At 44.9% G+C, this 15,648-nt stretch overlaps 1 protein-coding gene across 1 annotated transcript in view; it reads right to left on the bottom strand.

Annotated features, from left to right (window-relative positions):
- LOC138680985 (L-gulonolactone oxidase-like) overlaps positions 1–15,648 on the bottom strand; it is a 177,329-nt gene that overhangs the window by 68,654 nt on the left and 93,027 nt on the right. Inside the window, exons 5-6 of the mRNA XM_069768171.1 lie at positions 15,432–15,522; positions 14,697–14,882 (exon numbers count right to left, since the gene is read on the bottom strand). Of these exons, the coding sequence (XP_069624272.1) occupies positions 14,697–14,882; positions 15,432–15,522 (277 nt within the window). The remainder of the gene's footprint in view (positions 1–14,696; positions 14,883–15,431; positions 15,523–15,648) is intronic.

The following is a 15,648-nucleotide window of genomic DNA, read 5'->3' as shown; positions in this document are numbered from 1 at the left end:
ATATTCTTGTACATAGGAGCAGTATTATAGTAGTTCTATTCTTGTATATAGGAGCAGTATTATAGTAGTTATATTCCTGTACATAGGAGCAGTATTATAGTAGTTATATTCTTGTACATAGGGGCAGTATTATAGTAGTTCTATTCTTGTACATAGGGGCAGTATTATAGTAGTTCTATTCTTGTACATAGGAGCAGTATTATAGTAGTTATATTCTTGTACATAGGAGCAGTATTATAGTAGTTATATTCTTGTACATAGGGGCAGTATTATAGTAGTTATATTCTTGTACATAGGGGCAGTATTATAGTAGTTATATTCTTGTATATAGGAGGCAGTATTATTGTAGTTATATTCTAGTATATAGGGGCAGTATTATAATAGTTATATTCTTGTACATAGGAGCAGTATTATAGTAGTTATATTCTTGTACATAGGGGCAGTATTATAGTAGTTATATTCTTGTATATAGGGGGCAGTATTATTGTAGTTATATTCTAGTATATAGGGGCAGTATTATAATAGTTATATTCTTGTACATAGGAGCAGTATTATAGTAGTTATATTCTTGTATATAGGGGGCAGTATTATAGTAGTTATATTCTAGTATATAGGGGGCAGTATTATAGTAGTTATATTCTTGTATGCCTAACCTTTGCTGGTTATTAAATACTAGATGGTGGCCCGATTCTAACGCATCTGGTATTCTAGAATATGTCTGTATGTTATTTATGAAGATTTAAGAATAATGCAATGAATACACAGGATTTTCCAGATAAAATATATACATTATCAGTGAAGCGATGTTTAAATCCCGCGCCAATATCACTGATTGTTCGCGGCAGACCGGGCGCGACCAACCAGCGCTGCGGGGTTTAAATCTCGAGCCAATATCGCTGATTGGTTGGGGCCGGCCGGGCGCGACCAATCAGCAAAGCGTGGTTCAAATCCCGTGCCAATTCACGACTGGACTGCGTCTGTCGCTGATTGGTCGCAGGCAGCTGGTGAGACCAATCAGCGACGCGGGATTTCGGTTACAGACAAAGAGACAGAATTAGATGATTATATAGTAGATACTCCATGCATTAGAATTGGGCCACCATCTAGTATTTATATAAACATTGGTGCTTACATTTATGTTTTAACCCATTGGACACACTACCATTGTTTTTCTCCTGTCTTTATTTTAAGAGTCAAAACTTTATTAGTCATCTATCGCTGTATGACAACTTGTTTTCTACAGGATGACTTATAGTTTTCAAAGACACCTTTTATTTTACCATATGACAAACTTAAAAACGGGGAAATTTTTTATTCTCTCCCTTACACACTGTCCTCCATGTTGTTCTCTCCCTCACACACTGTCCTCCATGTTGTTCTTTCCCTCACACACTGTCCTCCATGTTATTCTCTCCCTCACACACTGTCCTCCATTTTATTCTCTCCCTCACAGACTGTCCTCCATGTTATTCTCTCCCTCACAGACTGTCCTCCATGTTATTCTCACCCTCACACACTGTCCTCCATGTTATTCTCTCCCTCACAGACTGTCCTCCATGTTATTCTCACCCTCACACACTGTCCTCCATGTTATTCTCTCCCTCACAGACTGGCCTCCATGTTATTCTCACCCTCACACACTGTCCTCCATGTTATTCTCACCCTCACAGACTGTCCTCCATGTTATTCTCTCCCTCACACTGTCCTCCATATTATTCTCTCCCTCACAGACTGTCCTCCATGTTATTCTCGCCCTCACAGACTGACCGCCATGTTATTCTCTACCTCACAGACTGTTCTCCATGTTATTCTCGCCCTCACACACTGTCCTCCATGTTATTTTCACCCTCACAGACTGTCCTTCATGTTATTCTCTCCCACACTGTCCTTCATGTATATTCTCACCCTCACACACTGTCCTCCATGTTATTCTCTCCCTCACACACTGTCCTCCATGTTATTCTCACCCTCACAGACTGTCCTTCATGTTATTCTCGTTCTCGTATATGTATGTAGTTTATTTATGAATGCTGATTGGTCGAGGCCGGCCGGCCGCGACCAATCAGCGATGCAGGATTTCAGTTACAGACAAACAGACCCTTAGACAATTATATATATAGATAAAGGGAGACTACATCATTTTTTTTGGGGGGGGAGGTCCCAATTTTAATAACCAGTAAAGGCTTAGTATACAGCTGTGAGCTGATATAAATAGCCTGGGAAGCTCTACAGGTATTACCCCCTTCTGTCATAAACATCAGCCCCCAGCTGTCGGCTTCCCCTCTGCTGGTATGGAAAATTACGCGGGACCCCACACCATTTTGTACAAAAACTAATTTATCTAATATATAAAGCTGAATGTGTGTGTGTGTGTGTGTGTGTATGTATGTCCGGGATTGGCATCTGCACCGTCGCAGCTACAGCCACAAAATTTTGCACAGTCACACGTCTGGACCCCGAGAGCGTCATAGGCTATGTTGTGAGGCAAAATTTTAACCCCGCGCGTTCCAATTCACCAAACAATTTTGCCCCTATCTACATAATGGGGAAAAGTGAAAGGAAAAGTGTTAGAGGCGTCGCAGCTACAGCCACAAAATTGTGCACAGTCACACGTCTGGACCCCGAGAGCGTCATAGGCTATGTTGTGAGGTGAAATTTTAACCCCGCGCTTTCCAATTCACCAAACAATTTTGCCCCTATCTACATAATGGGGAAAAAAGTGAAAGGAAAAGTGTTGGAGACGTCGCAGCTACAGCCACAAAATATTGCACAGTCACATGTCGGGACCCCGAGAGCGTCATATGCTATGTTGTGAGGTGAAATTTTAACCCCGCACGTTCCAATTCACCAAACAATTTTGCCCCTATCTACATAATGGGGAAAAGTGAAAGGAAAAGTGTTGGAGGCGTCGCAGCCACAGCCACAGCCACAAAATTTTGCACAGTCACACGTCTGGACCCCGAGAGCGTCATAAGCTATGTTGTGAGGTGACATTTTAACCCCGCGCTTTCCAATTCACCAAACAATTTTGCCCCTATCTACATAATGGGGAAAAGTGAAAAGTGAAAGGAAAAGTGTTGGAGGCAAATTGACAGCTGCCAGATGTGAACAAGGGGGACTTAAAGAGTGAAAGCGATGGCGCCAAAGAGTATATACCGTACAGTTGCTAAGGCGGGGCCCCGACATGGGATACTCACCACACACGGGGATATGAACACACACATAAAATGCGCCACACACTACCACATGCTTGAACACATATTACCCTCAGCACACATTTCACCACACATACACCAACCTCTCCACATAAAAGTCGAAACACAAAAGACGCCGCTCAAAACTCGCCACGCGCAAAACTCGCCACATACAAAAACTAGGCTCACGCAAGTCGCCACAAGTGCAAAACTCACCTCATGGAAAACTCGCCACACGCAAAACTTGCACACACGCAAAAATTGCCACATGCACAAAAGTTGCACACATGCAAAAGTTGCCTCACACAAAACTTGCACATACTCAAAAGGCACCACACATAAAACTCACCACGCGCAAAACTCGCCACATACAAAAACTAGGCTCACGCAAGTCGCCACAAGTGCAAAACTCACCTCATGGAAAACTCGCCACACGCAAAACTTGCACACACGCAAAAATTGCCACATGCACAAAAGTTGCACACATGCAAAAGTTGCCTCACACAAAACTTGCACATACTCAAAAGGCACCACACATAAAACTCGCCACGCGCAAAACTCGCCATGCGCAAAACTTGCTGCACACAACTTGCTACACTAACCTGTCACATGCAACTCGACACACAAAAAGTTGCTACACGCATGTTGCCACACAAAACTCATCTCACAAAAATCGATACATGCATGTCGCCATACGCAACTCAACACACACAACTTGACAAACGAAACTCGCCCTAAAACACACACAAGTCTGGTATTATCCTTCAAAAATAAAAATCTGATTAATACGCAGACAAACTACAAGAGCAACAAATGTACCATATAGGAAATATGGCAGCTGTCAGTCACATGACCTGCCTATTATGTGTATGTGTGAGCTAATATATACTGCCAGGGGGAGGGCTTCCTGTTGGCTGGGGATTTATCAGGCTGCCAATTTAGCTTACAAATACTGAGGTAAAAATACTGAGCAAATAACGTGTGAACGAGGTCTAATACAGGAGATGACACACAGGTATATACTATATACAGGGGAGATGACACACAGGTATATATATATAGAGGAGGAGATTACATACAGGTACATACTATATACAGGAGGAGATGACATACAGGTATATAATACATACAGGAGGAGATGACACATAGGTATATACTATGTACAGGAGCAGATGACCTACAGGTATATACTATATACAGGAGGAGATGACATACAGGTATATGCTATATATAGAAGATGACATACAGGTATATACTATATACAGAAGGAGATTACACACGGATATATACTATATACAGGGGAGATGACACACAGGTATATACTTTGTACAGGAGGAGATGACATACAGGTATATACTATATATAGAAGGAGATGACATACAGGTATATACTATATATATAGGAGGAGATGACATTCAGGTATATACAGGGGAGATGACACACAGCAGGTATATACTATATACAGGGGAGATGACATACAGGTATATACTATATACAGGAGATGACATACAGGTGTATACTATATATAAAGGACATGACAAACATGTATATACTGAGGTGAAAATGAGAGGTGTGAGGTGAAAATGAAAAGGTGTGAGTGCAAAATGAGAGGAGTGAGGGAAAATATTGGAGTGATCGGAAAATGACAGATGTGAGGTCGAAATGACAAGTGTTAGGGGGGAATTAGAGGAGTGAGGGAGAAAATGAGAGGTGTGAGGGAGAAAATGAGAGATGTGAGGGGAAAAATGAAAGATGTGATTGGGAAAATGAGAGGCGTGAGGGAGAAAATGAGAGATGTGAGGGGGAAAATGAGAGGCGTGAGGGAGAAAATGAGAGATGTGAGGGGGAAAATGAGAGACGTGAGGGAGAAAATGAGAGATGTGATGGGAAAATAAGAGAAGTGAGGTGCTATAACTAGCCACAGATATTTACTATGCCCAGGCAACGCCGGGCTCTTCAGCTAGTTTAGTAATAAAATACATGTACAGTAAGCTGCACACACTGTACTAATTATATTTGTCACTGGCATCTATCTATATCTATCTATTCTATCCTGTCGGCTCCTGCAGTGATTTTACAATACGCTGCATAGGAATTGCTGGCTTTTCTTCTATCTGTCTATGTAATACAAATAAACATATACAATATACTGTATGTGTTTGTCACTGACATCTATATATCTTTGGATTCTATGTGTATATATCTATTCTATTCTAACCTGTCAGTGTGATTTTACTGTACACGGCACATGAATTGCCGGCTTTTCAAAGGACACCGGGGCATAAACATCGGACAGCACTCGCATGGTGTGACTTTTTTCTTGCACCCATTGACTTCAATTGCCGAATGCAATCCAATTTCTCACTACAATCGTAGCCGCCTTAGGAGCCTTTGCAGGTGACTTTTGTTAATTATTCTAATATCCTGAGATAATGACTTTTGGGTTTTCTCTGCGTGTAATGACTCTATAGAATATAGGAATGTCACAGGGTCCTTCTCTGGTATCTCACAATCAACAGAGCCAACGTAGAGTGAGCAATCCCAAGACCTTTATTTTAAGCAAAAAATACGAAAGGTCCATATACGATCCACCACACAAAGGATAAATTAGTCCAGAACACGAATACAGTTCAGTAACAGAAAAAAAGGCCAACAATCCAGCAGACAGAGGATAGCATAGTCCATATATTTTTCTTTCTCTCTGATGTGCTGTGAACACATCATCATTCCACACAGGACTGATCTGTGTCTCACCTCCCTGATATTTACAAGTCCCTCTCCTCATTCACAGGTCAGGAGGGGGAAGGTCTCAGGGGCTCATTGTTTCAACAGGCTAGGTCAACATGTCATTAGCAAACAATACAGTACTGAGGGGGCTGATATCAGATGGCAGCAACAGCCATTCAAATAGCAAATAACTCCTTCTACAAGAGAACACCATGAAAATACGTAAAATAGAAATATACACAAAAATGATACCCACATAGCATATCCCACCATTACAAACTCTCCCCCCTCATGGTAAGTGAGCACGCTATGAGGTCTACACAGACCTCTGACCTGCTCACTTTAGTCCACATTGCTCAATAGTTTATAGTTCCTTGTACAGTGGCAGGGGTTGCAATAATCATGAGCACTTGTTGTCCATAAACTCCCGGGTCCTGACTTTATGGTCATACCAGGCTTTTTGACTGGACTGGGCCATTCGCAGATGTTCATTAGCCAAGGTAGCTAGCTGGGCGAGACAGTCTCTGAACTCTAGAACGTAGGGAATGATGGGCATTCCGGTATCTGCGATATCTCCCTCCAATTGTTCTTTCAGAAGAGTGAGAGGCCCACTGACCTTCTGCTCCCACAAAATGACACTGCAACTCCCCAATGTCATTTCCAAGGAGGATATCTGCAGGAAGTCCTCCCATAGCTCCAATCCAACACAGTTTTTCTCCAAAACCATAATTGAAATTCACCAAAGCTCGCTGTATATATTTGCAGACACCCCCTGCTGTTGTGAATTCTGTGGCTGAATTCACTCCTGGGGTCACAAGTGGTACTGCAGCTTCTGAGCTTCCTCCCTCAGGTGTTCTGGTGAGCTCGTTAACTGCTTCATTATTTAACTCCGCCTGATGCTGCTATCCTTGCTCCTTGTCAATGTTTCAGTGTTGGATCTGAGCTTCTCCTGATTGTTCCTGTGACCTGCTGCTCTGTATAGCTAAGTGCTTTTTGCTTTTTTGTTGCTTTTTTTCTGTCCAGCTTGTCTTTTGTTTTGCTGGAAGCTCTGAGACGCAAAGGGTGTACCGCCGTGCCGTTAGTTCGGCACGGTGGTTTTTTTTTTGCCCCCTTTGCGTGGTTTTGCTTTAGGGTTTTTTGTAGACTGCAAAGTTCGCTTTACTGTCCTCGCTCTGTCCTAGAATATCGGGCCCCACTTTGCTGAATCTATTTCATCCCTACGTTTTGTCTTTTCATCTTACTCACAGTCATTATATGTGGGGGGCTGCCTTTTCCTTTGGGGAATTTCTCTGGGGCAAGTCAGGCCTATTTTTCTATCTTCAGGCTAGCTAGTTTCTTAGGCTGTGCCGAGTTGCCTAGGTAGTTGTTAGGCGCAATCCACAGCCGCTTTTAGTTGTGTTTAGGATAGGATCAGGTGTGCAGTCTACAGAGTTTCCACGTCTCAGAGCTCGTTCTTGTATTTTTGGGTATTTGTCAGATCACTGTGTGCGCTCTGATCGCTAAGCACACTGTGTTTCTGGATTGCCTTCATAACACCAGTCATTAGCAAACATAACATTACAAGGAGCCAAAACTAATGATTCTCAATAGAGGGAAAGAAAAAGTTCTGACATCATTTTTTTTTTTTTTTTCTGCTCTGTGTTCACTTTTTTTTTTTTCCCCTAGACATTTGGGTGATTCTGGACACAGGTGTGGACATGGATATTCAGGGTCTGTGCTCTTCAATGGATAATCTCGTTATAAATGTACAAAAAATTCAAGATACTATTGATCAGAAATCTATGTTAGAACCAAGAATTCCTATTCCTGATTTGTTTTTTGGAGATAGAACTAAGTTTCTAAGTTTCAAAAATAATTGTAAGCTATTTCTGGCCTTGAAACCTCATTCTTCTGGTAATCCTATTCAACAGGTTTTGATTATTATTTCTTTTTTGCGCGGCGACCCTCAAGACTGGGCATTTTCTCTTGCGCCAGGAGACCCTGCATTGAGTAGTGTCGATGCGTTTTTCCTGGCGCTCGGATTGCTGTACGATGAGCCTAATTCAGTGGATCAGGCTGAGAAAAATTTGCTGGCTTTGTGCCAGGGTCAGGATGATATAGAAGTATATTGTCAGAAATTTAGGAAATGGTCAGTACTCACTCAGTGGAATGAATCTGCGCTGGCAGCTTTGTTCAGAAAGGGTCTCTGAGGCTCTTAAGGATGTCATGGTGGGATTTCCTATGCCTGCTGGTTTGAATGAGTCTTTGTCTTTGGCCATTCAGATCGGTCGACGCTTGCGCGAGCGTAAATCTGTGCACCATTTGGCGGTACTGCCTGAGGTTAAACCTGAGCCTATGCAGTGCGATAGGACTATGACTAGAGTTGAACGGCAGGAATACAGACGTCTGAATGGTCTGTGTTTCTACTGTGGTGATTCCACTCATGCTATTTCTGATTGTCCTAAGCGCACTAAGCGGTCCGCTAGGTCTGCCGTCATTGGTACTGTACAGTCCAAATTCCTTCTGTCCATTACCTTGATATGCTCTTTGTCGTCGTTTTCTGTCATGGCGTTTGTGGATTCGGGCGCTGCCCTGAATCTGATGGATTTGGATTATGCTAAACGTTGTGGGTTTTTCTTGGAGCCTTTGCGGTGTCCTATTCCATTGAGAGGAATTGATGCTACACCTTTGGCCAAGAATAAACCTCAGTACTGGACCCAGCTGACCATGTGCATGGCTCCTGCACATCAGGAAGTTATTCGCTTTCTGGTGTTGCATAATCTGCATGATGTGGTCGTGTTGGGGTTGCCATGGCTACAAACCCATAATCCAGTATTGGATTGGAATTCCATGTCGGTATCCAGCTGGGGTTGTCAGGGGGTACATGGTGATGTTCCATTTTTGTCGATTTCGTCATCCACCCCTTCTGAGGTCCCAGAGTTCTTGTCTGATTATCAGGATGTATTTGAAGAGCCCAAGTCCGATGCTCTACCTCCGCATAGGGATTGTGATTGTGCTATCAATTTGATTCCTGGTAGTAAATTCCCTAAAGGTCGATTATTTAATTTATCCGTGCCCGAACACGCCGCTATGCGCAGTTATGTGAAGGAATCCCTGGAGAAGGGACATATTCGCCCTTCGTCATCACCACTGGGAGCAGGGTTCTTCTTTGTAGCCAAGAAGGATGGTTCGCTGAGACCGTGTATTGATTACCGCCTTCTTAATAAGATCACTGTTAAATTTCAGTATCCCTTGCCATTGTTATCTGACTTGTTTGCTCGGATTAAGGGGGCTAGTTGGTTCACTAAGATAGATCTTCGTGGTGCGTATAATCTGGTGAGAATCAGGCAAGGAGATGAATGGAAAACTGCATTCAATATGCCCGAGGGTCATTTTGAGTATCTAGTGATGCCGTTCGGACTTGCCAATGCTCCATCTGTGTTTCAGTCTTTTATGCATGACATCTTCCGTGAGTATCTGGATAAATTCCTGATTGTTTACTTGGATGACATTTTGATCTTCTCAGATGATTGGGAGTCTCATGTGAAGCAGGTCAGAATGGTTTTTCAGGTCCTGCGTGCTAACTCTTTGTTTGTGAAGGGATCAAAGTGTCTCTTCGGTGTGCAGAAAGTTTCATTTTTGGGGTTCATCTTTACCCCTTCTACTATCGAGATGGATCCAGTTAAGGTCCAAGCCATCCAGGATTGGATTCAGCCGACATCTCTGAAAAGTCTGCAAAAGTTCCTGGGCTTTGCTAATTTTTATCGTCGCTTCATCTGTAATTTTTCTAGCATTGCCAAACCATTGACCGATTTGACCAAGAAGGGTGCTGATTTGGTTAATTGGTCTTCTGCTGCTGTGGAAGCTTTTCAGGAGTTGAAGCGTCGTTTTTGTTCTGCCCCTGTGTTGTGTCAGCCAGATGTTTCTCTTCCGTTCCAGGTCGAGGTTGATGCTTCTGAGATTGGAGCAGGGGCGGTTTTGTCACAGAGAGGTTCTGATTGCTCAGTGATGAAACCATGTGCTTTCTTTTCCAGGAAGTTTTCGCCCGCTGAGCGTAATTATGATGTGGGCAATCGAGAGTTGCTGGCCATGAAGTGGGCATTCGAGGAGTGGCGTCATTGGCTTGAAGGAGCTAAGCATCGCGTGGTGGTATTGACTGATCATAAGAACTTGACTTATCTCGAGTCTGCCAAGCGCTTGAATCCTAGACAGGCCCGTTGGTCGTTATTTTTTGCCCGCTTCGACTTTGTGATTTCGTACCTTCCGGGCTCTAAAAATGTGAAGGCGGATGCTCTGTCTAGGAGTTTTGTGCCCGACTCTCCGGGTTTATCTGAGCCAGCGGGTATCCTCAAGGAAGGAGTCATTGTGTCTGCCATCTCCCCTGATTTGCGGCGGGTGCTGCAAAAATTTCAGGCGAATAAACCTGATCGTTGTCCAGCAGAGAAACTGTTCGTCCCTGATAGGTGGACTAATAAACTTATCTCTGAACTTCATTGTTCGGTGTTGGCTGGTCATCCTGGAATCTTTGGTACCAGAGAGTTAGTGGCTAGATCCTTCTGGTGGCCATCTCTGTCACGGGATGTACGTACTTTTGTGCAGTCCTGTGGGATTTGTGCTAGGGCTAAGCCCTGCTGTTCTCGTGCCAGTGGGTTGCTTTTGCCCTTGCCGGTCCCAAAGAGGCCTTGGACACATATTTCGATGGATTTCATTTCTGACCTTCCCGTTTCTCAAAAGATGACAGTCATTTGGGTGGTCTGTGATCGCTTTTCTAAAATGGTCCATCTGGTGCCCTTGGCTAAATTGCCTTCCTCCTCTGATTTGGTACCTTTGTTCTTTCAGCATGTGGTTCGGTTGCATGGCATTCCTGAGAATATTGTTTCTGACAGAGGTTCCCAGTTTGTTTCAAGGTTTTGGCGAGCCTTTTGTGGTAGGATGGGCATTGACCTATCCTTTTCCTCGGCTTTCCATCCTCAGACTAATGGCCAGACCGAACGAACCAATCAGACCTTGGAAACATATCTGAGATGTTTTGTTTCTGCAGACCAGGATGATTGGGTGTCCTTTTTGCCGTTGGCTGAGTTCGCCCTTAATAATCGGGCCAGCTCGGCTACCTTGGTTTCTCCATTTTTTTGCAATTCTGGGTTCCATCCTCATTTCTCTTCAGGACAGGTTGAGTCTTCGGACTGTCCTGGTGTGGATTCTGTGGTGGACAGGTTGCAGCAGATCTGGACACAGGTAGTGGACAATTTGACCTTGTCCCAGGAGAAAGCTCAACTTTTCGCTAATCGCAGACGCCGTGTGGGTCCCCGACTTCGTGTTGGGGATCTGGTTTGGTTATCTTCTCGTCATATTCCTATGAAGGTTTCCTCTCCTAAATTTAAACCTCGTTTTATTGGTCCGTATAGGATTTCTGAGGTTCTCAATCCTGTGTCTTTTCGTTTGACCCTCCCAGACTCCTTTTCCATACATAATGTATTCCATAGGTCGTTGTTGCGGAGATACGTGGCACCTATGGTTCCATCTGTTGAGCCTCCTGCCCCGGTTTTGGTGGAGGGGGAATTGGAGTATATTGTGGAGAAGATTTTGGATTCTCGTGTTTCTAGACGGAAACTCCAGTATCTGGTTAAATGGAAGGGTTATGCTCAGGAAGATAATTCCTGGGTTTTTGCCTCTGATGTTCATGCTTCCGATCTTGTTCGTGCCTTTCATGCGGCTCATCCTGGTCGGCCTGGGGGCTCTGGTGAGGGTTCGGTGACCCCTCCTCAAGGGGGGGGTACTGTTGTGAATTCTGTGGCTGAATTCACTCCTGTGGTCACAAGTGGTACTGCAGCTTCTGAGCTTCCTCCCTCAGGTGTTCTGGTGAGCTCGTTAACTGCTTCATTACTTAACTCCGCCTGATGCTGCTATCCTTGCTCCTTGTCAATGTTTCAGTGTTGGATCTGAGCTTCTCCTGATTGTTCCTGTGACCTGCTGCTCTGTATAGCTAAGTGCTTTTTGCTTTTTTGTTGCTTTTTTTCTGTCCAGCTTGTCTTTTGTTTTGCTGGAAGCTCTGAGACGCAAAGGGTGTACCGCCGTGCCGTTAGTTCGGCACGGTGGGTTTTTTTTTGCCCCCTTTGCGTGGTTTTGCTTTAGGGTTTTTTTGTAGACTGCAAAGTTCGCTTTACTGTCCTCGCTCTGTCCTAGAATATCGGGCCCCACTTTGCTGAATCTATTTCATCCCTACGTTTTGTCTTTTCATCTTACTCACAGTCATTATATGTGGGGGGCTGCCTTTTCCTTTGGGGAATTTCTCTGGGGCAAGTCAGGCCTATTTTTCTATCTTCAGGCTAGCTAGTTTCTTAGGCTGTGCCGAGTTGCCTAGGTAGTTGTTAGGCGCAATCCACAGCCGCTTTTAGTTGTGTTTAAGATAGGATCAGGTGTGCAGTCTACAGAGTTTCCACGTCTCAGAGCTCGTTCTTGTATTTTTGGGTATTTGTCAGATCACTGTGTGCGCTCTGATCGCTAAGCACACTGTGTTTCTGGATTGCCTTCATAACACCAGTCATTAGCAAACATAACACCCTGCCAGGACAATGGAAATTCCCGGACCCTGGTGAATTGCCTCAGGTTGAACCACACGGGGGTCAGCGATATTCAGAAATGCCCCCGTGTCTCTAAATTCCGACACTTTGTATCCATCAAATAAGATGTCCTGCAGGTGGCAATGCTATTGCTCTGTATTTCTGATGGACAAAGGCCGGAGTCCGTACACTCAAGGAGGGGTATCTATGGTGCCGTGGTCGGTGGTCCACTCTGGTGGGGGTGGTGGTAGCTCTTCCTCAGGTGGGATGGAGTGCACAAGATGTACTGGACGAGGTGGGGCTGCGTGGGGCTCCCTCCGAAGCCTTGAGGGACAGCCAGACTGCAAATGTCCCACACCCATAACATCTCCTCTCTGTGATACCCCCACGTTGTGGTCGGAACTGATGGGGCCCAGGATTGTGAGCTGTGATTGTCATCGGCTTGCGACTTGGTGGAAGGGCAGATATAGTCGGAGGGGGACGGGGCGCAGGAGAAGGCCGTGGTTCATTGTCCAGAAGCCTCCTCCATTGCGGTCGGATAGTAAGGGCTTCATCGGCCAGGGCTGCAGCTCTATCCACGGTGCACGGCGTGCACTCCCAGACCCATTCCCGTACCTCTGCGAGCACTTGGCAAGAAATTGTTCTATAAGGAACGCCTGAATAACATCTTCCACGGTAGGGGTGTTTTCTGTTTCCAGCCATCTCCGACATGCCTGGGACATCTTATGTGCATACATCCTAAACGATCCCCCTGTGGTGCATGGGAGGTCTCGGAACTTGGCCCTATATGAGTCTGGGGTGATAACATGGTAATCCAGGATAGTCCGCTTTACAATGTTATAATCCCGATTCCGCTGTGAGTCAATGGTTCGGTAAGCCTCCGCCAGGCTACCGTTCAGGAGTCCCACTAACAAACGCATCCAGCCAGAGTGGGGCACCTCCATCACAGCACGCTGCTGCTCAAAGTCCTTGAAGAACCCCTCTACATCTCCGGAAGCCTCATCAAATGGCTAAAACTCTGTCCGTGTGATCCGTACAGGCTCCCGGATTGTGGGGTTTGCATTCCACATTGCGTTACTCCCTCTTTCAAGCTCCATTGCTTCTTGTCTCCGCTGTGCCCGGTGGGCAGCCTCCTCCTTGTACTCCTGAGAGACGCCTGGGCCCAGAACCGCCATCTCTTCTTCGTACCACACCACCCACTGACTTTTTGGTGTGGGGGTCCTCTTCTCCAGTGCTCGTCCTTCAGACATATGGGAGTAGGTGGTCTGGCTACCCACCAGTAGATCAATTAAGGCCTCTTTAGTCAGTCCCTGGTAGTTTAGGTCCAGGTCTCTGGCTCGCTCCTGTAAACTGGGTACAGTCCAATTTCTGTACTCACTCTGTGGGTGGTTCTCCATTAGATTACGCTCTGTTGATCCCACCGGTGCCACCAGTTGTCACGGGGTCCTTCTCCGGTATCACACAATCAACAGAGCCAGCGAAGAGTGAACAATCCCAAGGCCTTTATTTTAAGCAAAAAATATGAAAGGTCCATCTAATCCACCACACAGAGGATAAAATAGTCTAGAACATGAATGCAGTTCAGTAACAGGATAAAAGTCCAACAATCCAGCAGACAGAGGATAGCATAGTCCATATACTCTTCTTTCTCTCTGAGATGCTGTGAACACATCATCATTCCACACAGGACTGATCTGTGTCTCGCCTCCCTGATATTTTAAGTCTCCCTCCTCATTCACAGGTCAGGAGGGGGAAGGTCTCAGGGGCTCATTGTTTCAACAAGCTAGGTCAACATGTCATTAGCCTATTAGCAAACAATACAGGACTGTAGGGGCTGATATCAGATGGCAGCAACAGCCATTCATCAATTATCAAATAACTCCTTCTACAAGAGAACACCATGAAAATAAGTAAAATAGAAATATACACTAAAATGATACCCACATAGCATATCACACCATCACAAGGAGTTTCCCTTTTTCTATTGAAGAACTGAAATAAATTCACTTTTTGATGATATTCTAATTTTGTGAAAAGCACCTGTACATTCAGAAAACTGTATCACACATGATAAGATTAGATACACAGCTCAGCAGCCTGGATCATATCACAGGATTAGATACAATGGCCATATTTGCATTCTGCCAGTGATGTGGGACCCCTGGGACCCCTCAGACACTGAATTCCGAGCTCACTGTCCCCCGGGTTCCTGCTTTCAGGATGATATCATAGTTACCTCTTGCAGGGTGGATGGTTGCTGGATCTCCTGCAGGTGGAAGGCAGCCTTGCATTGCAGAGTGAGGGTGAGAAGGACCCCCAGAGACCCCAGGTGAAGTCTGGCTGCTTGGAAAAGTTCGTCATTCACCGAGTCTGAGCATTCGAAGATCTCGCCCGAAGACGTCATCAAGGTCAGCGCCACAACCTGCGTATAATGAAGGGTCATGAAACGCCCGACTGTGGGCATGGTGCAGAATCCAGCATGCAAAACCCATTCCTAGGTCTTCTAAGTTATTAGAGACCCCCATTCAGAATCCTGAATTATTATTGTCCGTTGCCCTGGATGACTCGTCTCCACACCTACACCACTACTGTGTAAAGAACTGACAGCAAGCGGAGATCTTAAAATGAGCTATCATCGTTTATCTGGAGTGAAAAGTAGCTACAGAGCAATCCTAGAGTTCAGGAGGACCTGACACATCCATGCATTACATGGATCGTCCATTGATTTCAATGACAAAAGTGTAATACTTCATTTTTCCTGTGGGGGCACTGCAGGGAAATTAAACACATGCTGTCGGGTTCTATCACTAGTGACTGCAGCAGGATACTTTATTTCTTCTGACAACCCCTTGGCCAATGTTAAGAAGTGGCAGATTTGGTGGAGATTTTTGGTGAAATCCACGGTGAATCGACAGTGCAATCAACCACAAAATCCACTAATGCAGTCTCGTGTCCGTAGTCAGTCTCCTACCTGTGTAGCCAGGATGCCGTGAGTGATGCCGGTATTGTGGGTCCCCGTTCCAATTACTCCACCTGCTGCAACTTCAGACACAGCCCCGATGCTGTGGAATAAAGTGAGGATAAATGAGGGTGGAGATGTTAGGATGTCTCCCATACACAGCATACACAGACATAGGGGATTTCTGCTCTCTGGTCTCAATGTAATACATGTTCAGAAGCAGCAACAT

Source organism: Ranitomeya imitator, chromosome 5, assembly GCF_032444005.1.
Source record: "Ranitomeya imitator isolate aRanImi1 chromosome 5, aRanImi1.pri, whole genome shotgun sequence".
In the NCBI taxonomy this organism is placed as follows: Eukaryota; Metazoa; Chordata; class Amphibia; order Anura; family Dendrobatidae; genus Ranitomeya; species Ranitomeya imitator.
Note: the sequence above shows the minus strand (reverse complement) of the source record. Positions and strands in the feature narration are given on the sequence as shown.